The 26,916-nt window shown below is 39.1% G+C and overlaps 2 protein-coding genes across 2 annotated transcripts; both read right to left on the bottom strand.

Annotated features, from left to right (window-relative positions):
- Positions 1-726: 726 nt before the first annotated feature.
- LOC130040194 (olfactory receptor 14J1-like) lies at positions 727-8,266 on the bottom strand (the record flags this gene model as incomplete). The annotated part of the gene is made up of 2 exons (XM_056132201.1): positions 7,367-8,266; positions 727-738 (listed from the first exon to the last, which is right to left on the bottom strand). Coding segments are annotated over exons 1-2 (912 nt in total), but the record flags the coding sequence as incomplete, so codon positions are not given.
- A 14-nt stretch (positions 8,267-8,280) lies between these two features.
- LOC130040193 (olfactory receptor 14J1-like) lies at positions 8,281-25,930 on the bottom strand. Its single transcript, XM_056132200.1, has 3 exons — positions 25,023-25,930; positions 22,128-22,166; positions 8,281-8,338 (listed from the first exon to the last, which is right to left on the bottom strand). Exons 1-3 carry the CDS (start codon positions 25,928-25,930, stop codon positions 8,281-8,283), a joined length of 1,005 nt encoding a protein of 334 aa, XP_055988175.1.
- Between the last annotated feature and the right edge of the window lie 986 nt (positions 25,931-26,916).

Below are 26,916 nucleotides of genomic sequence, written 5' to 3'. Positions count from 1 at the left end.
CAAATGATTCCACTAATCCTAGTACAATGACTTTTCAGTGAATAAAATAAACCAAGATTCTACAGAACACCCCCAGCACATGCTATCCTCAAATGACTAAAAGGATGCAAATGATAAGCAGAAAGTGCTAGAAAATGTAAAGTCTAACCTTAAGTATATACCTTAATACAATATTCTACTTGTGGTTGTATCTTATATACATAAATCCACTTTTATTATGATTTCAAACAAGATTATTGGAATGTATTGTTGGGGAAGAATTGCTTCAAGTTTTCTTCTTGTGTAATGGTGGTTGATAGTGTCCTCCCAGCATGGGTAAATGGATAGAAGAGATATTTTGAAAACTATATGGGAGGGAGCCACTCACCTTTTCCCACTGAACCCCAGGGGGGAACCCCCCACCACAGGTCCAGCTCCGTGGGACTGTCCACCACCCCTCCTCCATTCCAGGATTCTGGATGGGAGTAACCTGGGGCGGGCTAGGGGCGTGGCCACTACAAAGGGGCGTGGCCTCCCAAAGTGGGCGTGGCCTTCTCCTCGGCAGTGGCCTCTTACGCAGCCGCAGTTATATCTCCCACTCCGACCACTCAGGACTTTCATCCCACAACTTGTCGCCTAATACCGACCAAAAATTTCTCAGGACTTCTACTACAATAAAACAACATCCCACTCACCTACTCCATTTCTAACAAAAGACCTGTTTGAACGGAGCTGTACAAGCTCAGTACTAAAGAGCACCTCCTCCAAAGTTTCATTCAATGTTGGTTATAAAACAAAGAATAACGCCTGATTGAGAAGAAGGTCAGACTCAGAAAGGTAGAAGAATGGCTACCATCGACCAACCTTATCCAAAATCCTTTCTCACCATAAGAGGGAGCAGCACCTGTGATTTCAGGGTTCTACATCTAGGCAACCAAAACAACAAGAAGAAACAGTGCAAATCTCCACCACAAGGAGAATATGAAGGAAAGAATCCCAAATCTTCAACTGAGGTTCTCCACAAGTACGATCTCTTCGATAAAGAACTCCAGGATGAAATGAAGAGGGTATTCAAGGATCTACTCAAAGAATAAATGCAAGAGATATCCAGAAAACTAAAAGAAGAAATGAAAGAAACAATAGAACAGATAGTCTAGAAGATACAGGAAGAAATGAGAGCAGAAATATAAAGCTACAAAAAGAAGTCTCTTAAATAAAGGATTCAGTAGATGAAATAAAAAGTCAGTAAGTTCCCATAGCAATAGGATAAGTGCAGCTGAAGAAAGGATCAGCGAGCTTGAAGATGAGCAACAGAAATCCCATAGGGAACAACAATCGATAGGAAAAGACCTCAAAATAGCTCTAAGGAGAATCAGAGACCTAGGGGATGACGCCAAGAGGAACAACATTAGAATCATTGGAGTACCAGAAGGACAGGAAGACAACCCCAGTGAAAAAGCTACAGTCAAAGAAATCATTGCTGAAAGTTCCCAGAGTTAAGGAAGGCAGATATCCAGATCCAAGGAGCCAGAAGAGTACCAGCTAAAAGAGACCCCAGAAAAAACACTCCAAGGCATATCATAGTCAGAACAATGGATGCTGTGGACAGAGACACAATATTACAAGCAGCAAGGTCAAAGAAGGAAATTACATACAAAGGAGCACCCCTGAGATTCACAGAAGACCTATCAGAGGAAACCCTCTAAGCCCGAAGGCAATGGTGGGATAAAGTGAAAAAATTCAATGAAATGAACGCATCACCAAGAATACTCTATCCAGCTAAACTCTCACTCAAATTGGATGGAACGATATACCACTTTGTAGATAAATAACAGCTCAGGAACTTCATAGACTCAAAAGCAAATCTAAAAGAAGGACTAAAGGGACTTCTGTAAGATAAGAAGGAAAACACGTATAAACACAACCAACTGCTACAGAAAGATGGCACAAACCCCATGACAATAATATCCCTTAATGTCAATGGTCTAAATGCAACTTCCAAGAGACACAGAGTGGCAAAATGGATTCAGAAACTGAAACCAACATTCTGCTGTCTACAAGAAACTCATCTGAACAATCAGAGCAAACACAGACTCAAAACTAAAGGGTGGAAAACAATCCTGCAAGCAAACAGCTCCCTCAAAAAAGCTGGGGTGGCCATACTAGTATCCGAAAACATTAATTTCAGGCTGAAAAAGATTAGAAGGGACAGTGAAGGCCATTTTCTCTTCATCAAGGGATACATAAAACAGGAAGAAATCACACTCTTAAATGTATACGCACCTAATTAAGGAACAGCTACATACGTAAAACAACTGCTAACAGATTTTAAGGATAACATATCTAGCAACACAATAATAGCTAGAGACTTCAACATCGCCTTATCACCTCTGGATAGATCAACAAGAACAAAACTCAGCAAGGAAACATTGGCTTTAAATGAAGAAATAGAAGAGAAAGGACTTACAGACATATACAGGGCTTTACACCCCCAAAAGAAAGAATACACATTCTTCTCCAGTGCGCATGGAACATTTTCCAAAATAGACCATGTGCTAGGCCACAAAACATACCTCAATAGAATCACGAAGATAGAAATAGTATCAACAATCTTTTCAGACCATGATGCACCGAGGATAGAAGTGAATCACACCCAGACACGGAGAACCAAATCAAACACCTGGAAACTAAACAACTCACTGCTGAACAACGAGTGGGTCAGGAAGGAAGTCAAGGACGAAATCAAAAGGTACCTGGAAACAAATGAGTATGAAGACACGACCTACCAGAATTTATGGGATGCAGCTAAGGCTGTATTAAGGGGAAAATTTATAGCCCTGCAAGCATATCTCAGGATGGAAGAAAGGATGCACATAAGCAACTTGACTTCAAAGCTCAAGATCTTAGAAAAGGATTAACAGAAGGAGTCAAATCGGGCAGAAGGAAAGAGATCATAAAACTTAGAGCAGAAATCAATGACATGGAAACCAAAGAAACAATCCGGAAGATCAATGAAACCAAGATCTGGTTCTTCGAGAAAATAAACAAGATAGATAAACCACTAGCAACAATCACAAAGAAACAGAGAGATAAAACCATAATAAACCGAATCAGAAATAAGAATGGGGATATCACAACAGAAACCAAAGAAATTCAAAAGATGATCAGAGACTACTTTGAAAGTCTGTATGCCACAAAACAAGAGAATCTAGAAGAAATGGATAAATTCCTGGATTCCTATCATCTGCCACAGCTGAGTCAAGAAGATATGGAATACTTGAATAGACTATTAACATCAAGGAAATTGAAACTGTAATCAAAAGTCTTCCCAAAAACAAAAGCCCAGGTCCAGATGGATTCACTAGCGAATTTTTCCGAACATTTAAAGAGGACCGACTGCCACTCCTTCTCAAGCTTTTCCAGGAAATTGAAAAAATAGAAACTCTCCTAAACAGTTTCTATGAAGCCCATTTCTCTCTAATACCAAAAGGAAACAAAGACACCACAAGAAAAGAAAATTATAGGCCGATATCCCTGATGAACACGGATACGAAAATTCTCAACAAAATACTATCAAATAGAATTCAACAACTCATCAAAAAGATCATATACCATGACCTAGTGGGATTCATCCCGGTGATAAAAGGATGGTTTAATATTTGGACATCAATCAACATAAATCCATCATATCAACAAAAGAAAAGATAAAAACCATATGATCATATCAATAGATGCAGAGAAAACATTTTACAAGATCCAGCACCCCTTTATGATGAAAACCCTAGCCAAAATGGCGATAGAGGGGACTTTCCTCAATATAGTTAAAGCCATCTACCACAAACCTACAGCAAGCATCATCCTCAATGGGGAAAAACAGAGAGCCTTCCCTCTAAGATCAGGGACGAGACAAGGATGCCCACTCTCTCCACTACTGTTCAATATAGTACTGGAAGTACTTGCAATAACGATTAGGCAAGAAAAATATATTAAGGGCATCCAGGTAGGAAAGGAAGAAATCAAACTCTCACTATTTGCAGATGATATGATACTATACTTAGAGAACCCTAAAACCTCTACCAAGAAACTCCTAGAAACTATAGACTTGTATAGTAAAATTACAGGCTATAAAATCAATACCCAAAAGTCCATGGCTTTCCTATACACAAATAGTGAGAGAGAAGAAAATGACATGAAGAAAACAAACCCATTCACAATTGTGCCCCAGAAAATCAACTACCTAGGAATTAGTTTAACTAAGGAAGTAAAGGACCTGTACAAAGAAAACTACAAAATGCTCCTTCGTGAAATAAAAGAAGATGCAAGGAAATGGAAAAATACCCCATGCTCATGGATGGGGAGAATTAATATTGTCAAAATGACAATACTTTCAAAAGCACTGTACAAATTCAATGCGATCCCTATTAGGATACCCATGACATTTTTCAAAGAAATGGAGCAAACACTCCTGAAATTTATACGGAACAATAAGACCCCTCGAATAGCTAAAGCAATTCTTGGGGAAAAGAAAATGGGAGGAATTAACCTTCCGAGCCTCAAACTCTATTACAAAGCAGTAATAATTAAAACAGGATGGTACTGGAACAAAGGCAGAGCTGCAGACCTATGGAACAGAGTTGAATATACTGACATCTCCCCTCAAACCTATGATCATATAATCTTTGATAAAGGGGGAAGAAATGAGAAGTGGAGTAAGCAAAGCCTTTTTAACAAATGGTGCTGGCAAAACTGGATGACTACATGCAAAAAAAACTGGGCTTAGATCTCTGCCTAACACCATGTACAAAAGTAAGATCAAAATGGATCAAAGACCTCAATATCAGAGCAGAATCCAAAAGGTACATTGAATACAAAGTTGGCAAGACCTTTCATGACATTGACGCTAATGGAATCTTCAAAGATATCACGGTGCTGGCCAATCAAGTGAAAACAGAGATAGACAAATGGGACTATCTTAAACTAAGAAGCTTCTGCACCTCCAAAGAAACAGTGACCAAAATACAAAGACAGCCTACAGAACGGCAAAGGATATTCTCCAAATACACATCCAACAATGGGTTGATAGCAAGGATATACAAAGTACTGGTTGAACTCCACAAGAAGAAAACATCCAACCCCATCAAAAAGTGGGGCAACGAAACGAACAGAGACTTTCTTAAAGAAGAAATCCGAATTGCTAAAAGGCATATGATAAAATGCTCTACATCATTAATCATCAGGGAAATGCAGATCAAAACAACGAGATATCATTTCACACCACAGAGACTGGCCCACATTCAAAAGAACAAAAGCAACCTGTGTTGGCGCGAATGTGGCGAGAAAGGGACCCTCCTTCACTGCTTGTGGGAATGCCGACTGGTTCAACCCTTTTGGAAAACTGTATGGACGACTCTCAAAAAACTAGAAATTGAGCTCCTATTTGACCCAGCAATACCACTCTTGGGAATATACCCCAGAGAGGCGAAAAAGTATATTCGAAGTGACATCTGCACTTGTTTGTTCATTGCAGCACTGTTTACAATAGCTAGAAAATGGAAAAAACCTGAGTGACCAAGAACAGATGACTGGTTAACGAAACTTTGGTACATCTACACAATGGAGTATTATGTATCTGTTAGAAAAGATGAAATCATGAAATTTACATATAAGTGGTACTACATGAAAAATATTATGCTAAGTGAAATGTGTCAGAAAGAGAGGGACAGACATAGAAAGATTGCATTCACCTGGGTAACATAAAGTAACAAAATAAGAGACTAACACCAAGAACAGCTGTGATAAATACCAGGTTGTTCACTCCATGGCTTAGAGGCCAGCTGCACACTCCAGGGGTAAAGGCAGCTCAGATAGAAAAGGGAGCACCAAATAAAGGGTGCTGGGAAGATCTGCCCAGGATGGGAGATGCCTGCTGAAAGTAATCTATGGACCGAACATGATTGCCACCCAATGTCTCTTCTGCAGACCACAGCACCCAAAAGGAGAGATAGAACAAAAGGGAGTGCCCTGACACAGAGGCAGGGTGGGATGGGGCTTGGGGGGGTGGGAGGGATAGTGGGATTGGTGGGGGTGGAGAATGGGCACCGGTGGTGGGATGGGTACTCGATCATTGCATAACTGAAACCCAAGCACAACAACTTGTAAGTCTACAACTGTACCTCATGGTGTTTCACTAATAAAAAAAAACTATATGGGAGGTAAATATCACATACTTACTTTATATCACTTATTATAGTTTCTTTTTCATGATTTTTACCACTTTCATTCATTCTATGCAAAACATTTTCTTCTAATTTGAAAGCATACTTTCAATATACTCATTCCCTTTCCTAATTTTATATGCTGATAAATACATGTTTGAAGTTTTCTATTTTAAAATAGTTAAGTGTTTCCTTCTTTGCAAGTAATCTGTTCTCTTTCAGCAAATGAATCTTGTAATGAAAATTTTTCTTTATATATTATTTTATTTTTTCTTTCATTCATTTTGCCAATATAAAACTGGTATCTCTGAGAATCTCACTGATTTTTACTTAAAATATCCCTTCCTCATCAGTGGCAAAGTGGTCAACAAAATCTGAAATGGTAACATAAGGGAGGTCAAGAGGCTTTACAAAGGTGGCATTAATGTATATGAACTGAAGCCCCAAAGAAGTGGAAAAGCATGAATGGAGTTCAAAGAGCCAATGAGTGCTGATTGTCAGGGGATTTTGATCAGTTTGTAAACATCATGTAATATCTGAAAGTAGAACAGAAGTTGCTGAAAATAAAAAAGTCTCACATGTACATTTTTACATCACCTTGACATATAAATCATGAGTTGCTAGCCTGACTGGTTTTAAATTAACAAAATCTCATTTATATAACTCTCAATATTCAATGAATAAATCTTAATCTGTAGTATTTACAAACTCAGCTAAGGTACTTTTGATACTTTATTACCCAACAGAATATGAACATAATGTTCCCCTTCAAATGTAGGGTTACTGTCACTGTCACTGTTCTCCCATTGTTTATTGATTTGTTGAGTGAGCCCAGTATCATTGTGAGACTTGTTACTGTGTTTAGCATATCGAATACATCACAGGGATATTGACCAGCTTTGCCATGCAGGTGAGATACTCTCAGTAGCTTGCCGGGCTCTCCGCGGGGGGCAGAAGAATCAAACTCGGGTAGGCCATGTTGGCTGCGTGCGAGGCAAATGCCCTACCCGCTGTGCTATTGCTCCAGCCCCAAATGTATAGTTTAATCAATTTTTATTTGATGATATTTCATTATGGGTTATGTCAAGATTGGCCATAGAATTTGAGATTCTCTCCCAATAAAGAATACATAAATGTCATCAACACAGATATGCTTTATTCCTCTTAAAAACCTTTCTTACAGCTGACTTAACGGCTTTATTTCTCAGGCTGTAGATCATTGGATTAAATGTTGGTGGAACTATTGTATACATAATAGTGAGTAAAATGTCAGACACCGTTAGAGAGTTTGAATGAGATTTTAAGTATTCGAAGGCAGCTGTAGAAAGAAACAATATGACAACAGTGAGGTGTGGGAGGCAAGTGGAAAAGGCCTTAGCTCTGCCCTCAGCAGATGGCATCCGCAGTACAGAATAAAATATGTGCATATAGGAGAAGCCAATAAAAATTAAACAAAGAAACGCCACCAAAGCCAGGAAGATAGTGACACCGAGCTCATAGATATAGTCATTAGAGCAGGAGAGTTTCAGGATCTGGGGAACATCACAGAAGAACTGGTGAATGATACGGGGACCACAGAAGCGGATAGAGAAAGTAGCTACCGTATGCATGGCTGCAGAGATGACCCCACTGACCCAGACGCCGGCGACCCCATGGACACAGGTTTTGACGTCCATGATGGTTTCATAGTGCAGGGGCAGGCAGATGGCCACATAACGGTCATAGGACATCAACGTGAGCATGGCCATCTCAGCATCTGCACAGATGTTGAACGCAAAGCACTGTAAAACGCATTCCCAGAAGGAAATGTCTCCTCTATGCAAGAAAGAGTTGATAATGAATCTTGGGACAGTCACAGAAATGTAGCAGAGGTCCAACAAGGAGAGATGCTTCAGGAAGAAATACATGGGGGACTGGAGACTGTCATCCAGGGAAGTTGTGGTGATGATGAGCATGTTGCCAACTAAAGCCAACAAGTACAGAACGAAGAACAGACAGGCATAGAAGATTTCTAGCTCGGGCTTGGTAGAAAATCCTATGAGGAGAAACCCACTTGTCGTGAAATTAGCCATAGTCTATTAAATTCTTAAGGATGTTGGTTGCAAATCACAGGTCCTGCATGGATGCAGTACAGCCCAAATTCTCTAGAGATGTAAAACAGTGGTAAATTAAATAAGCCAACAAATTAATATCTAACCATAATTTTATTTCTTCATAAACACAAAAATATTAATTGTGTGATAGTACCTAAAAAATAATGATGTAAAAGTAACAATTATATTACCAGAATCTTCAATTAACCAAAATTCTATCAATTAATATATTATATATTGCTTGGTTAAAATGGCTAAAGAAAAGCTTTGAAATCTATTTCAAAAAATAAAATTATCTGTCTAATTACTGTTGCTTACATAAACGGTATCATTTATAATCATTTTTTATTTAATAAAAACAAGAGAACTATGAAATTCTTAAGTAATTATTTAGTAACATATTAAGCCTTTTGTATATAATATACTAATATCATTCGACAAATATTTTTTCAAGAGAATAATGTAAAATATATAATATCATGGTCAACTCGTGCATCTATTTGAGAAAGATCAGAATATTTAACAGAAGATAATTAGTCTATAAGTTAAAATAAGTTCATTTACATATAAATAACACTTTGATATAATTAGTAAATAATTCGTAGCACTGTGGCACTGTCCTCCCATTGTTCATTGATTAGCTCAAGCGGGCACCAGTAACGTTTCACAACAAATTGTGAGACTTATTACTCTTTTTGGCATTTCAAATACATCACGGGTAGTTTGCCAGATTTTGCTGTTTAGGGCCCTGGATATTTCACAGTGCCAGAGTGCTGAGGTACTAACCTATGAGTGAGGCAATGAGTTCAATTGAATGCACTGGCAAAAGAAAAGAGAGAAAAATGTATCTCACAGTGATTCACTTTTTTATTGAATCACTGTGAGATAGACCCTTAGAAAGCTGTTCATGATTAGATTTCAGTCATAGTGTTCTAACAACCATCCCTCCACCAGTGTACTTTTCCCAGCACCAGTGTCCCGAAGTTCCCTCCCATCACTCTCTCTACTCTCTCGTCTCTCTCTCTGTCTGTTTCTCTCTCTCCCTCTCTCTTCTCTCTCTTTCTTCTTTTATAATTAGTGCAGTAGTATAAATAGACAAATCCTGAAATTAAATTAACAGTAGTTTTTAGGATGCTTGAAAATGATGATTATACTTAGCCAAGAATATCAAAATGCATGAATTGATAGAATGAAAACATAGCATACAATTAGTTCTCTGTGGAGAATATATGATTATGATTATGATGATTAATAGACTTTCATCCTAAATCAGATGTGATTTAGGGTGAAGAATACTGAAGAAAAACATTGACCCTGCTGTTAGTTTTTCAGCACTAGAAAAACGCCAGGGATAAGACTGTTCTGATTTAACCTAAAGGTAATGTACTTTCCCTTCTTCGTTATAGTCCAAATAATTATATTGGGAAAGAATTCAAGTCTCAAATGAATAAGGACACTGCCTCTCCCAGAATTAAAAAACAAAGCACATATCAAATTTTATATTATTGGAAATCAATTCACCATCAGTTCTGTGTGTGTGTATGGGTGGGGGGTCCACAGGAGTCATAAAATAAAAGCTTAAACTAAATTAAATTAAGACATTTAGTTTTATATAGGGACTGGTATAAAAAGACTTCATAGATAATGCTTCTTAACATCAGAATGACACATTTACTCACTTAGGCATTCTTCTCAGTCTTCTTCAACTCATAAGTCAATTTTTGTAGCCTCCAGAAATTTCTTCCATCTAAATATATTTGGGAGCAGTTTGCTTAATTTTCTAGATGGAAATCAACAAAAATAACTTAATTTATATACATGGAAATTTTGTTCATTAATCTTAAAATCTTATACTAGATCATTAATTAATATGAAGATGAATGACAAAATATAATGGACAGAAACTCATTATCTTTAGATAGGCCCAATTTGGAATGGTAACATCTATTCACTCCAAAGTCACAATTCATATGTACATCATCCATTCAGTTCATTCCTTTGGATTCCTGAAATTGAAGAATACACATATATTAAATTTTTTAAGTCCATTGTTTCTAGTAAAGTTGATTACAGAAGGTAAATAGATTCTTGAGAAAATTAGAGTTTATGAATAGAGATGCATGTTTGCAATACTTGTTAAGAGAAGGTAAAAAAAATTAAAGCTAAAATTTAGCTTTTTAAATGTTATAAATTGGACAAATAGACTAAATTTCATTTTAACGATTATAATTAAGGGTCTTACATTTAAGTGTTAAAAAAAAGGTATTGAGGCTAGCACAACACAGTGATGGTTTGGATGCATGCAGTTAGCTCTCTTAGCTGCCATCCTATGGTCATTCTCTTGGATGAAATTTCAAAATGCCTCTAGCTACCTACTTTCAATATGATCCCAAATACTTAGAGTTTAATTAAATTCTTGTTTTTTCACAGTGGACAATACCATCCTCTGGAGGGCAAGGACTGGGGTTGGGGGAATTATTAAACTTGAGAGGGCACTGATAGCTTTGGTTGCCTTTGGATGCAAGTTTTCACTTTTAAATTTCCAGGCATGATTTACTTTCTGAAAAGGGGTGCTGAGTTCTGTTTGATTATTTTTCTGACAAATGATTGGCAAACCGAGTATGTTTGGGAATAATCTTTTAGGTGGATGTGATTGATTGTTAAAAATAACTGGTTTCATTAGACACTTATAAAATTTACCATTATTTTCGCTATTTTCCTCTCCATTTTTTAATATTTTGACCGTTCATATATACATTGTAGGACTTTTCTTAAATTTCTTTCTGTCATAATTCATCTCACCTCTTCCCAAGGTAGAAAAAATCAGAAATCTGAAGTGAATTAATACTAAAAGAAACCTGATCTCTCATGATACCCTGACAAAGTTTACATAGAGTTACTTTTGGACAAAAAATATGGTTATTAGTGGAGAAGAAAATGTGGTTGCCCATGTATTATCAGCTTTTATATTTATTTGAGCAATATGCCTACACTCTCTAATATGGAAAGTGGTTAACAAGTTTTATAATCAAAATTTTAAAAGCATCCATGAACATAAAGATAGAGCAATAATTAATTCTGTCCAATGATTCACACATTCACACTGAATTACTTATTTGTCTATATAAAGAGAGAAATTATAGGAATATAGGAATCCAATTCCACTGATAATTCCAAAAATAGGTTGTTTACCATGTTCGTTTCCATATACCTAGTTTTTATTGATGTTTCTTAGCTCATACATTTCCTTTCATTTCTCAAGTCAAGGACAATGGTATTTTATCTTATTCAGTCAGAAGTTCTACCTTAGAGGCATTCCACTGCCCAGCCAACTCTGTACTTCTGGAACTTCAGACTCACCAGAGGACGATCAGGAGCCTCTTCCCTCAACATAAAGACAAGTATCAGTATTTGTGATTCACATTTAGTTTAGGTTTGATCTTTGTGATGAACTGACCTCAGAAAACTATCTTTTGCTGAGAGAAAGAAACCAGTGTCTTTTAATCCTCCTTAGCCCCAAGAGGTTACACTGGGAATTTATCCAAAGTAGACCTTCTGGCCTCTGGGCATTTGGAAATCTTAATAAATTCCCTTGGGCCAAAACTTGAAATTATATGGTGTTTTCCTACAGAATAATCTGTTAGAGCTGATTTAGGGACCATAGTAAGCTACAATTAATTTTCTACTCTATTTTTTCTCAGCAATACAGTGGGTAGGGTGTTTGTCTTACACATGGCTGGCCAGGGTTCAAGAACTCCATCCCTCTCAGAGAGTCCGGCAAGCTACCGAGACTATCTCGCCCTCACGGCAAAGCCTGGCAATCTCCCCGTGACATATTCAATATGCGAAAAGCAGTAACAACCAGTCTCACAATTTGTTGTGAGACGTTACTGGTGCCCGCTCGAGAAAATTGATGAACAACAGAAGGACAGTGCTACAGTCCATCATATATAAAGTGTGAAAATGCTTTCTCATTCTCATTGAGGTATCTTACTCTGAAGAATAAATTACATGCCCTTGAAGTATTTAGCATTATTCTGTATATATATATATATATTTATATATTTATATTATATTTATTTATTATATATAATTTGGAGCGATAGCACAGCGAGTAGGGCGCTCGCCTTACGCGGGGCCAACATGGCCGGCCCGAGTTCTATTCCTCCGCCCCTCTCGGAGAGCCCGGCAAGCTACCAAGAGTATTTGATATGCCAGACACAGTAACAACAAAGTCTCCAAAGGAGACGTTACTGGGCCTGCTCAAGCAAATCGACGATCAACGGGAGGGCCTTTATCTTATATATTTATATTTAGCATTATCCTGTATATATATATCTAGATATATATATATATATATATATATATATATGTTGGACTAGAGTGATAGCACAGTGGGTAGGGCATTTGCCTTGCAAGCGGCCAACATGGCCAACCCGAGTTCGATTCCTCCGCCCCTCTTGGAGAGCCTGGCAAGCTACTGAGAGTATCTCGCCAGCACGGCAATGCCTGACAAGCTACACGTGATGTATTTGATATGCCAAACACAGTAAAAATTGTCACAATGGAGACGTTACTGGGTCCACTCGAGCAAATTGATGAACAATGGAAGGACAGTGACAGTGATATAAACATGTTGGAAATTTTTCTTTATTACTGTGATCATTACAGTTTGGTGATTGTGATTTAATGATATAAGTAATGCAATTAAAAATTTACAGCTTAAGTCCTACTCAACATAGAATTCCAAGTAAACATAAAAGATAAACCATAGTTTTAAATTCTGAAACAGAAAAAATAAAAACCTTTCATCACAGATAATAGTGTTTACATAGAAGATCAGAGCAACCCGTGAAGTTTCTATCATAAGAAAATTGAACAAATCCATTACCATACAATCAACAATGAATTCATTTATTGTATTTTCGAATACTGGTGCCAGAACAGATCATTTTCAAATCCATGTTCAATGGCTTCAAACACTTTCAAATAAATATATAAATTGTATAAAGACTCGGCACTGAAATATACATTCATTGATGAGAACATTTTATTTTTTTAAATTTATTTATTGAATCACCGTGAGAAAAGTTACAAAGCTTTCAGGTTTAAGTCTCAGTCATACAATGATCAAACAGACATCCCTTCACCAGTGCAAATTTTCCACCACCAAAAACCCAATATACTCCCCATCCTACCCTCCCGATGCCTGTGAGACAGATAATTTCCACTTAACTCTCTCTCTACTTTGATTACATTCATTATTTGGACAAAAGATGCACCAGTATTATTTGGAAATTTCCCCCAACAATCAGACCTGCTGAAAAGTCATCATGAAATAATTTGTTTTCTATTGCTGCTTAGGAAGACCATATGATGTCATGTGTCTGCTAATGTGGCTGTGCAATACTGGATTTCTGATATTTTATTAGTTAAGTCTGGAGGGATTTCTGCTAAAAGCCACATAGTTCTGAGATTGGTTTGTGTGCCTCTGGTCCATGGCCGTGCCAGAGAGTCACTCGTTTTCTTGACGGGGCAGGAAGGATATGCCGGTTCCACCCCCATCCCATGAGGCCACATTTGCCCTTCACCACCTGCTCCTACCTGGCTGTCCAATAAGCTCTGAGGCTGCATTCACCATGCTGCCAGAGGGCATGAGAACATTTTAAAGGCAACTAATATGCAACTAAGAATACTAGTAACAAATTGGAAGACACAATGTAGGGAAGAACACAATTCTTTTACACTTGATGCATTCATTCAATGTAATTCTAATCAAAATCTTAGCAGGTACATTTCAGAAAATGAAAGAATGGAATCTGAAACTCCTATTGTAATATAAAGTGTCTAGAGTGGTCCAAATAATATTGAAGAAGGAAGCTTAAAAAATTAGAGTATATCCACAAATCAGACTCTGTTACCTGTAGGCCAAATCTTCTAAGTGCTCTGGATTTGTATATGTAATTAAAATTCTATTTTCTCTCTCTTTTATGTCCTTTGCATAGTTTACATTACAGCAATGTCCTTTTTGTATACACACAGGAAAATAATCAAAGCTATACTTTTGTAACTTGAGAGTTAACTGACTCCAAATAATATTTACTCCTGGCAATCCATTATATTTATTTGACTTAAGCCTCAGTTTCTCTTAGTTCCTGACACCCCTAATGGGGATCCTAGTGAGGAATTTGGATTTGGATGGACCCAGGTCAAGCAAGAGCTGTAGCTACCCTGAATTGTAAAGGAATAGTTTAAGCGCCATAAGAAGTATAATAAGTTAAGAGTACAGTCATGAAATAAACTCTGTTATGACCCCCAAAAAAGTAACTGAAAAGGACCTTCCTGGGGTTAAGAAATGCTAACTTGATCTGAGGACTGTAGACCTTGGTGGTCTCTCCTTTGCTTTCTGGCTGTCTTAGGGATGTCCCTTTTATCTCGGGGGCGGTGGGGGGCATCTCAGGCTTCGGGACAGCTATGATCTATGATAACAGGAACAGCAGCTCTTCTGCCCCCCACCATCTGTCTGGTCTCAGAGCAGCCACTCCTGGCACCTTCTCGCAGCCATCAGCTTGGCCACCCACTGCTCTTGCCCTGCTCTGGTATTGTTCCTGCTCTGTCTCCCTCTCTCATTTCTCATAGTCTAGATCTACTGCACTCTCTCTATTTTTCTGTCTTCTGTCTATCTTTGTCATTGTCTTTCTGTCTCTAACTTTTTTCTTTCATTTTTGATTTTTTTTCTTATTCTCCAAACTGTATTATAATATAACTGACATATAATACTGTATAATTTTAAGGGTGATGCCTACCTACTGGAAGATGGGGGATCTGGGTGAGAAGGACCAGTCCCTATCTGAGCAGGCTTGGAGATCTCAGCCCCAGGACCCGCATGCCTGGGTTCCTCTGCCAGTTTCTTCATGCATGAGGCTTGTCTGGACATGTGGAGAGTGGTCTCAGCATGGCTGTGGTTGGTTCTGGAGGTCTTTGGCTGCTGGGGCTCTGCTCAAGAGGGGGGATCTCAACCCGCCTCCCTCCAAGGGGCCCTGCTGAGGACAGCCAGGCGTGGGGGCAGGAGACTCTGCGCTGTTCTCTTCTGGGAGCTGGGATTTATAGTCTCTGCATCTTGGCTGTTGATGGGACCAATCTGACTCTGGCAGCAGCTGATGGGTGTGATGCCTACCTACTGGAAGATGGGGGATCTGGGTGGAAGAGTCTCCTGCCTCCGCGCCTGGCTGTCCTCACCAGGGTCACTTGGAGGGAGGTGGGCTGCACTCCCCACCCCCGAGCAGAGCTCCAGCAGCCGAAGACCTCCAGAATCATCCACAGCCATGCTAAGACCACTCTCCACATGTCTGGACAAGCCTCATGCATGAAGGAACTGGCAGAGGAAACCAGGTATGCGGGTCCTGGGCCGAGATCTCCAATCCTGCTTGGATTGGGATGGGCCTTCGCCACCCAGATCCCCCATCTTCCAGTAGGTAGGCATCACACCCAATAGCTGCTTCCAGTGCCAGGTTGGTCCCACTGATGGGACTATACAACCCAGCTCCCAAAAGCATGTGGCCGCATTTACGGCCGCGTGACATCTTATTCACTTAATAACTTAACTTCCCGCTAATCATCGATTTTCTCGAGCAGGCGCCAGTAATGTCTCCATTTTTCCTTGTCTCATGCTAGTGTAGCCCAATGGCATCTGTTCTCTCTAGGAACATGAATAGCATCAGACCGATCGTTCATGATCTTGATGAAGAAGTCTGACCATCTGGTAGGTGGGCGGCCACGCGGTCTTTTGACATCCTGTGAAATCCAGTCGGTAACAGCTCTAGTCCAGCGGTCATCTTTAAATCTCATTACGTGACCAGCTCATCTGATTTTTGACACCTTGGCAAATGAGACAGCATCCCTGTTTCTTGATCATCGACGGATGTCAGTACTCTGGATTCTTTCTCCCATTTGAGTGAAATGTGATATTCCAAGCATAGCTCTTTCAATTCCTCTTTGGAAAACCCGAATAGTGTTCTCATCCTTTTTGCGTAGGGCCCAGGTCTCTGAGGCATATGTTAATGCAAGAAGAACAGTGGAATCGAAGAGATGTGCTCGGAGGTGGAGGTTCTTCGTCCTCTTAATTATTTCTTCATTGCTCTTGAAGGCGTTCCAAGACGCTCTGTTCCTCCTGTGCAGCTCGAGTGCCAGGTCATTTGTCATGTTGACCTCTCGACCTAGGTACACATAGCTGTTGCATTCGGGGATGGTCGTTCCGTTGAGTGTGAATGGGGCGTCAGAAACAAGACTGTTTCTCATAAACATTGTCTTCGTAAGATTCATCTGTAGTCCTACCTTTCCACACTCACGGTCAAAGTCGGCCAGCATTTGTGCCACTTGGCTGATGTTTAGTGTTATTAAAACAATGTCATCAGCAAAGCGGAGGTGGTGTAGTTGCCGACCATCTATCTTTACTCCCATTCCTTCCCATTCCAGTCGTCGCATGATGTTCTCGAGGGTGGCACTGAAGAGTTCCGGTGAAATGGTATCACCCTGCCGAACCCCTCTCTTGACGTCAACGATCACTTCTTTGTAGAATGGTGAGATCCTGGTAGTGAATCCGCAATACAACTCACGGAGGATCTTGATATATTGGGTTTGAATGCCCTGATTGGCTAGGGCTTCAATGACCGCTTCCATCTCAACAGAATCAAAGGCCTTCTTTAAATCAATGAATGTTAGACAGAGCGGCATCTTGAACCCCCGAGAAACCTCAGTGAGCTTGGTTATCATGTGGACATGGTTGATGGTGCTGAATCCTTTGCAGAACCCAGCTTGCTCCCATGGTTGTCCTTCATCTAAGTGTTCTGCCAATCCTATTTAGGATGACTTGAGTGAACAACTTGTAGATGACAGACAATAGGCAGATGGGGCTATAGTTGCCAATGTCATGGATGTCTCCCTTCTTGAACAGTAGTACGGTCCTGCTGGTTTTCCATTGGGACGGAACCTTGCATTCAGACAGGTAGCATGTGAAAAGCCGAGCCCCAGCGTATTGATGAGTACTGACGGCAGGTTCTTCAGGTGTTCAGGTCTGACCTTGTCTGGGCCGGGTGCTGTTCGTTTCTTTACCGACGAAATGGCATGTCGGATTTCGGAAGGGAGAACGTTGGGAATGACATATCCATCCTGTGGAATTTTGTATGTCAGCAAGTGGACATGGCTATCGAAGAGATTTGAGTAGAAGTCATGGATAATCTTCTCCATTGCCATTCTGGAGGATATGATAGATCCATCAGGACGTCGGAGGGCAGTCATCTTGGTCTTGTAGTTGGCGAAGGACAGGCGGGCGTTACGAATACTTTTCCCGGCTTCTGCTGCATGTACCAGCACTTCTGCTCTTCTCTCTTTGAGGTCTTCCTTGATCGCATCTCTGCACTGCTTTGCGAGCTCGGATGTTAGCTTGTGGTTGCCTGAGGCATGTGCCAAACCACGTTGGCGAATAAGCTCAAGAGTTTTCGAAGACAGTCGGTTTTTTGTGGCTATCTCTCTCTTGGAGTTCCTTGCACAATCATGGAGGTGCTGAATCAGTTGATCGTTTTCCTCGTCAATGTTGTCAACAACGGAATCTTCCCATGTTGCAGCAATAGTGCCAAAGAGCTCCCACTTGGTGGTCATTCTGGGAGTTCTCTTCTGAAACTTTGCAGCCCTTTCTCCCCGCTCTGTGAAGTAGAATTTTGCATGAAGGAGACGCTGGTTTTATCCCGTTTGGAATTTTGGGACAACAGCAATATTGGTCAGGCAAAACTCTCGGTTGAATATGATGTGGTCTCTTTCATTGTGCAACCGTCCACCCACAGACTTCCATGTACAACGTCTAGATTTGGCCTTCTGGAACTGTGAGTTACCATGGATGGTCTTGGTCGACATGATGAACTCAGACAACCATGCGAGCAAGCCAGGTTCTGAAAAGGATTCAGCACCATCGACCATATTCACATGATAACCAAGCTCATTGAGGTTTCTTGAGAGTTCAAGATGCTGCTTTGTCTAAAGTTCATTGATTTAAAGAAGGTCTTTGATTCTGTTGAGACGGAAGCAGTCATTGAAGCCCTAGCCAATCAGGGCATTCAAACTCAATGCATCAGGATCCTCCATGAGCTGTATTACGGATTCACTACCAGGATCTCATCATTCTACAAAGAAATGATAATTGACGTCAAGAGAGGGGTTCTGCAGGTTGATACCATTTCACCAAAACTCTTCAGTGCCAGCCTCAAGAACATCATGCGACAACTGGAATGGGAAGGAATGGGAGTGAAGGTAGATGGTCGGCAACTGCACCACCTCCGCTTTGTTGATGACATCATTCTAATAACACCAAACATTAGCCAAGTGGCACAAATGCTGGCTGACTTTGACCGTGAGTGTGGAAAGGTCAGACTACAGCTGAATCTCAAGAAGACAATATTTATGAGAAACAGCCTTATTCCTGACGCTCCATTCACTCTCAATGGAACGACCATCTCTGAATGCAACAGTTATGTGAACCTAGGTAGAGAAGTCAACATGACAAATTACGTGGCACCTGAGTTGTGCAGGAGGAAGTGAGCAGCTTGGAATGCCTTCAAGAGTGTTGATGATATAGCTAAGAGCACGAAGAACCTCCAGCTCCGGGCAAATCTCTTCGATTACACTGTTCTTCCTGCATTAACATATGCCTCAGAGACCTGGGCACTACGCAAACAGGATGAGAAAGCTATTTGGGTCTCCCAAAGAGGAATCGAAAGAGCTATGCTCGGAGTGTCATGTTTCACTCAAATGAGAGAAAGAATCCAGAGTTCTGACCTCCGTCAATAGTCAAGAATCAGGGATGGGCTGACACATAATGAGATTTGGAGACAACCACTGGACTAGAGCTGTTACCAACTGGATTCCACAGGACGTCAAAGCCATCATGGCTGCCCACCTACCAGATGGTCAGACTTCTTCAAGAACATGAATGATTGGTTCGAGGCTCTTCGTGTTCCTAGAATGAACAGATGCCATTGGGCTACACTAGCATGCGACAGGGACAAATGGAGATGTTTCTGGTGCCTGCTTGAGCAAATCGATGATTAATGGCAAGTCAAGTAATCCTGTGATCAAGTTCTACCATTGCCTTACATATCTTTTTTTCCATTAACATTTTAATTACTTTTAGTTTGAAAAACAATTTTTAATTGGATCACTTTGTGGTACAGGTACAAAGCTTTCATGTTTGAGTTTCATTCATACAATGATTAAATACCCATCTCTCCACCAGTGTAGATTTTCTGCCACCAGTGTTCCCAGTATCCGTCCCCGCCATCCTATCCCTTCCCCTTCCTCTATGGAAGACAACTTCTCTTTCAATCTCTCTCTACTTATGGACATTATGGGTTGTAATATAGATAATGAGATGTAATCTATAACATGTTTGGATGTTATATGTTTAGTCCTTTTTCTACTTTTAGCACACATCTCCCATGGTGAATGATCCCTCCAACCATCACTCACTTTCTAACTCTGTCTTTCTGTCTTTGTTTCTATCTCTCCCTCTTCCTCTCCCGCTTTCCACAGCCTCTGAGCTCATCTTCATGGTCTGGAATAGCCAAGGGTGACAACCCCCTGTCTTACTGGACCCCTCCAGCCAGCTCACTTAGGGCTTCCTCCTCCCTCTAAGTTGCTCATTCTCTAGGTCCCCTACACTCTCAGGGAAACCTCATTCATGGGGACACAGGACAAACCTGGCTGTGTGGAAAATATTCTTTCCAAAAATAGAAAAATAACTAGGGTACTGTTACAAGAAAAATGTGAACATACAGTGATTGTCGAAATTTTATATTTTAACCATGGAAACATCAGGTTATTATACAGTACATTTATATAAGAACGTTGTGCATATTCTGTCGTGACCCATAGGGAAGTGACTGGACAAGGACCCTGCTAGGGTTAGGAAGAACTAATCTTGAGTGAGGACTGTAGGATCTATATGGCATAAAGATCTATTGTGAGATGTTCCCAGGATAGCCAACCTTTAAAGCTTAATATATCTCTTCCTGTGTCCATATAAAATAACAAGAAAGATTATTAAGAAGTAAATTTAAGATAACTGTTGAATGTTTATGAACTAAGGAAAGGGGAAATACACCCATTGGACGCAATTGAGCCCTTGAGCTGATCATCTGCCTACCAGGAGATCTTTGTCTTAGAAAAGCTTCCCCAGAAGGAAGTGTTTTCCTATGTTGATCATGCTATGCCACCTAAGTGTAATTACTAGCCCCAACCCTTGGGGATTATTCACTATAATAGGTCGTGGGAGTTTAGGTTTTTCTCTAAAATAGGCTATGGGAGTGGGCTGGGGGAGGAGGAATATGGGAATGAGTGAGACAAGAAGGAGGCAGAGGAAGACTTTATTGGAATAAATGGCAATTGATCACCAACCAGCCTGGCCCCTGTTCTTTTCTCCTTTTGTCCATCGCCATCAGCAATCCTTGGTGGGAAAGAGGCCTAACCACTGAACACATGGGGCAAAAGTGACACCATTATTTTGTAAATACACAACAGAGTGAAATCTTTTTTTTAATAAACAGGACTTGGCCTTAGTAGACAGATAATTATTAGACAAATAATTAAGATGATGAAAACCAACCTCTTCAAAATATGTTGAGAAAATGATTAGTTCATTGAAAAGAATGATTAGCGCCTTTATCTCATAATCTAATTAAAATTGATTAGAGACTTTGATATTAGGCCTTGATCTATAAGATAATCAAGGAAAATGTATGCAGAACACTCCTTGATACTAACTTTAGAGAATGTTCAATTGTCTAAAGAAAACTAAAACAAATAATTAAATAGAATTACATAAAGATGAAAAGTGCCTGGACTGTGAAAGAAAATTGTAGCACTGTCGTCCCATTGTTCATCAATTTCCTCCAGCGGGCACCAGTAACATCTCCATTGTGAGACGTGTTGTTACTGTTTTTGGCATATTGAATACACCACAGGGATCTTGCCAGGCTTTGTCGTGCAAGTGGGATACTCTCAGTAGCTTGCCAGGCTCTCCGAGAGGGGCAGAGGAATAGAACCCGGGTTGGCGGCATACAAGGCAAGGGCACTATCCGCTGTGCTATCACACCAGCGATAGAAAATTCAGGGAAAAAAATGCATATTAGTGAGATTAGTGAGAGGGAGAAAGTATTTGCAAGCTAGACAGCTGGCAGTGGATTAAAGGCCATAAAAGTAAAACACTCACAAAACTTATGTACACACAGATACAAAAATCAACCCCATTTTCCAAGAAGACATGCAGCTTGTCAAAGGGCAGCCTAAATTAGGAAGAGGGATATTAGTCTCAACTACCAGAAAAGGAGATCATTTTACAATATTTATTCCAAATAAATTGTGTTAGGCCATGACTGTTTTTACAACCTCAAAAACTGCAAGGCAGGTTACTTAAGAGGTAAAAGAAGACATGGAATCCCATAAAATAGAGGTAAGACAGTTGTTGGGGAAACTTAGAAATAAGAATCACCACTGTAGAATTCTCCTCACAAATAGGCTAAGCTTCACAGAATAGAAATTCAATGTAGAGAGAAGAGAAAGAAATTAGAGAGAAACAATAGTTCTAATGGACTTTTCCAGTAAGTAGAGAGATTCATGTTGTCATAGACATCAATAAGCATGGGAAAAGCCTTCATATGTATTCTTTCTCCTCCTCTGCTCTCACTTTTGCACACAGTATCTCCTTTTTTTCCCTCAAAAGAAGAATTTTTTTTCTGTTTTGTAAATTTTTTTAGGAAAATGACTCTGCATGATTGTTTTTCCATATACTAACGTAAGCTTAGGATTCAGAGTTCCACTAAATTTAAGAGAATGTGAGATATTTTATTGGGTTAAATATTAAAATCGTAACTTCTACTGTCCAACATTGTAGTATCATATTTTATTTTCATATTTCATGGTTTTGTGAATATAGTACAGATTACCTCTCCCTCTCTAGGTCACAGTCCTCAGATACACAGTGAGAAGAGCATAATTAATCAGTATTTTTTTCAGAAAGTTGAAAGTTTATTGGAAAGTAGAAGAAGCAAGTTCCCATGTGGTGACTAACTTAGTATAGGACTAAGTTGAATAAATCAGTTTTGATGTGTTATTCAGAAAATTAATAGTGTTATTAAGAGAAGAAAGTCATACTATGCAGCTGTTAGAAAAGATGAAGTCATAAAATTTGCATGTAGGTGGATCAACATGGAAAGTATCAAGTTAAGTGAAATGAGTCAGAAAGTGTGGGACAAACATAGAAAGATTGCACTCATTTGTGTAATATAAAGTAAAGAATGGGATACTAACACCCAAGAATAGTAGAGATAAGTACCAGGAGGATTACTCCACAGCGTAGAAGCCAGCCTCACATGCTGGAGAAAAAGCAGCTCATATAGAGAAGGAACCACCAAATAAAGGGTGCTAGGAGGGCCTGCTCAGAATGGGAGATGTGGGCTGAAAGTAGAATATAGACTGAACATGATGGCCACTCAATACCTATATTGCAAACCACAACACAGAAAAAGAGAGAGAGAGCAAAAGGGAATGCCCTGCCACAGAGGCGGGTTGGGTGGAGGCAACAGGGTGGGGTGGTGGGAGGGATGTTGGGACCAATGGTGGTGGAAAATGGGTACTGGTGGAGGGATGGTTACTTTCCCATTGTATGACTGAAACGTGAGTATGAAAGTTTTTAACTCTGTAACTGTACCTTACAGTGATTCACTAATAAAAAATTTTCAAAAAAAGAGAAGAAAGTCATAGTTTCTTAAAAGAACTTAGAACATTTCTTACACATGAAGAACACTTCTATAAAAAAGTTATTTATTGCTATAAGTGTTATAATTATTTGAATATTATTAAGAAACTTTGATTAAGCTATCGCAATTAGAAAGTATTTTCTCCAGGATCTGGAGCACTAGTATAACAGGTAGTGTACTTGCCTTGTATGTAGCCCACCCCATGAAAAAACAAATTAATAAACTCAATTTAACTGAGCATTCAAAAGAAGTTATCAAGAAGGTTTCAAATCTTGGAATGGAACAAATGCATTCCTTTGCTGATAGATACTAAGTATACACAAAAATGTAAAGAAACTCTAATTTTATTGCAATTTACAAAAGTAGTTAAGCTTGGTGAGTGAATTCAAGGTCAATACATAAAAACTAAAGTCATTGTCAATTATTGACACAAAAGCAGACTAATTTTAATGTACTGAAAACATGTATCACTGATGAGAAATTTATGTTTTCTTTGCTTTGGGTTCATTGTTTTGCTGGGCTTTAACATTAGGGATTGAATACAGGACCACGTACTGAAGGTAGGGTATATGTTTTACAGCTGAGATGTTATTGATGAGAACAGTAATTGAAAATTGAAATCTCTTCAAGATAGAATCCTGTGACCATTGGAAGACATTATGTATCTAAGAAAGAATTTTCCCCTATTTGATTTCTAGATTCATGGAGCGATAGCACAGCGGTAGGGCATTTGCCTTGACCCTAGCCAGCCCGACCGAGGCAGGTTCGATACCTCTGCCCCTCTCGGAGAACCTGGCAAGCTACTGAGAGTATCTCACCCGCGGCAAAGCCTGGCAAGCTACCCATGACACATTCAATATGCCAAAGTATTCAATATGCCAAACCCAGTAACAACAAGTTTCACGATGGAGACATTACTGGGCCGCTTGAGCTAATTGATGAACAACGGGAGGACAGTGTTTTGTTTTGTTTGCATTTCAAACCAAAAGTTCAGAATGCATGTTTCAGTGAGAAACTGAATATAGAACGTGCACAAATATACAAAGTTCTTACAGTAACCCCCAATCTGGACAGAGGGAGAAAGCTAGATTTCTGATATAAAATTGAGTCTGATATTAACAGCATGAACCGTTTAACTCAGCAGATTAAAAACTCCCACACCTATATTCTCATCTAATTACAGACAAGATGTTGCTAAAATTTACTGAGAAAAAACCAATATAATTCAATTAGTGATACTAGTACAATGACTTTTCAGTAAATAAAATGAACAAAGATTCTACAGTCCACCATAGCAAACACTATCTTCAAATGACTTACAAGATGTAAATGATAAGCAGAAAATACTTTAAAAATGTCAAAATCTAATTGTTATAATTAATACTTTAATAGAATATTCTTCTTGTGGTTATATTTTGTATACATAAGTCAATTTTATAAGGTGGCATTGATGTATGTGATTTGAAGCCCAAGGAATTTGGAAAGCATCAATAGAATTTCAAATAACAAATGACTGCTGATTACAGGGAGGTCTAATCAGTTTGTAAACATCATGTAATATCTAAGAGTACAGCAGAACTCTTTGAAAATGAACAAGTCTCATACGCACATTTTCACAGCATCTTCACATACAAATCATGAGTTATTAACCTGACTGGTTTTAAATTAACAAAATTTCATTTATATTACTCTCAAAATTCAATGAGGGAACCTTAATCTTTTATTTTTACAAAGATTATTTTAGGTATTTTTGACATTGCTCCAACAGTATATGAACAAAACTTTCACATTCAACTGTTTCCTATAATCTATTTTTGATTTATTAAAATTTCCTGATTGAATTTGTCTCATGATTAGAATCAATAGAATTTGAAAATCCCTCCCAATGAATAATAAAGAAAGGTCATCAATCCAAATATGCTTTATTTCTCAAAAAAATCTTTCTTACTGATAACTTTACAGCTTTGTTTCTCAGGCTGTATATTATTGGATTGAAAGATGGTGGAACTACTGTATACATTATAGTGAGCAAAATGTCAGATACAGTCGGAGTATCTGAATGAGATTTTAAGTACTCAAAGGCACATGTAGAAATAAATAATAAGACAACAACTAGGTGGGGAAGACAGGTGGAAAAGACCTTAGCTCTGCCCTTTGCAGATGGCATCCTCAGTACAGAAGAAAATATGTGCACGTAAGAGTATCCTATGAAGATGACACAGAAAAATGCCGCCAAAGTCATGAAGTCAGAGAAACCAAGCTCATAGATGTAGTCATTAGAACAGGAGAGTTTTAGGATCTGGGGAACATCACAGAAGAACTGGTGAATGATAGGGGGACCACAGAAGTGGATGGAGAAAGTAGCTACCGTATGTATGACTCCACAGATGGTCCCACTGACCCAGACGCCGATGATCCCATGGACACAGGTTCTGATGTTCATGATGACGTCATAGCGCAGGGGAAGGCAGATGGCCACATAGCGGTCATAGGACATAAGCGTGAGCATGGCCGTCTCAGCAACAGCACAGAGGTTGAAGATAAAGCACTGAAGAACGCATTCCCAGAAGGAAATGTTTCCTCTATGCAAGAAAGAGTTGTAAATGAATCTTGGAACAGTCACAGAAATATAGCAGATATCCAGAAAGGAGAGATGCTTCAGGAAGAAATACATGGGGGACTGGAGACTGTCATCCAGGGAAGTGATGGTGATGATGATCATGTTGCCAGCTAACGCCAACAAGTATAAGACCAAGAACAGAGAAGCATAGAAGATTTGTAAGTCAGGCTTGGGAGAAAACCCTATGAGGAGAAACCCACTTGTCGTGAAATTAGCCATAGTCTTCATTAACTTATTATGGATGTTGGTTGCAAATCACAGTTCCTTCATGATTTCAATAATCCCTAAATTCTGTAGAATTATAAAACAATGGTAAATTAAAAAAACAGTTAATTAAAAGTCAACTATTTTTCTTCATAAATATAAAAATGTTAATGTTTTCGTGCCTAACAATAATGATGATGAAAAAGCAGACTATGTATTACCAATTAATCCACAATCATCAATTACCCCAAATCTTTTAATTAATCTGATGTTATATGTTTCTTAGTTGAAAATGCCTAAAGAGAAGTTTTGAAGTCTATTCTAAAAAGTAAAATTATTCTGTACAATTAAATTTTGTTTACATATACTTTGTATCACTTATAATTGTTTATAAAATAAGAGAACTAAGAAATTCTTAATTTTGTATTTGATATACTAAGTGGGCTGGAGCGATAGCACAGCGGGTAGGGCGTTCGCCTTACAAGCGGCCAACATGGCCAACCCGAGTTCGATTCCTCCGCCCCTCTCGGAGAGCCCGGCAAGCTACCGAGAGTTTTCGAGATGCCAGACACAGTAACAACAAAGTCTCCAATGGAGACGTTACTGGGCCCGCTCGAGCAAATCGACGATCAACGGGAGGGCCTTTATTTTTATATGCTAAGTAATTTTGTACATAATATATTCATAATAATTCAACATATACTATTTTGTCAGGAAAGTAATCTAAAGTATATAATAACATGGTGAAGTTTGTGCATATACTCTGAGAAAGATCATAGTATTTAACAGAAAAAAGTGCTCTAAATTAAAATAAGTCAGTTTACACCTAAATAGCACCTTCAGGTAATTAGTGAATAATTCATGTTTAAGAAAATTTGTTAAGCGCCTTGGATCTTTCACAGACGTGGAGCACTGGGCGTACTCACCCAGGACTGATGTGCTGAGTTCAATTCTCTGCATGGCTTAAAGAAAAGAGAAAAAAATCATTCTAAATTATTACA

The sequence above is a fragment of the Sorex fumeus genome, unplaced genomic scaffold, assembly GCF_029834395.1.
Source record: "Sorex fumeus unplaced genomic scaffold, SorFum_2.1 ptg000094l, whole genome shotgun sequence".
Lineage (NCBI taxonomy): Eukaryota > Metazoa > Chordata > Mammalia > Eulipotyphla > Soricidae > Sorex > Sorex fumeus.
Note: the sequence above shows the minus strand (reverse complement) of the source record. Positions and strands in the feature narration are given on the sequence as shown.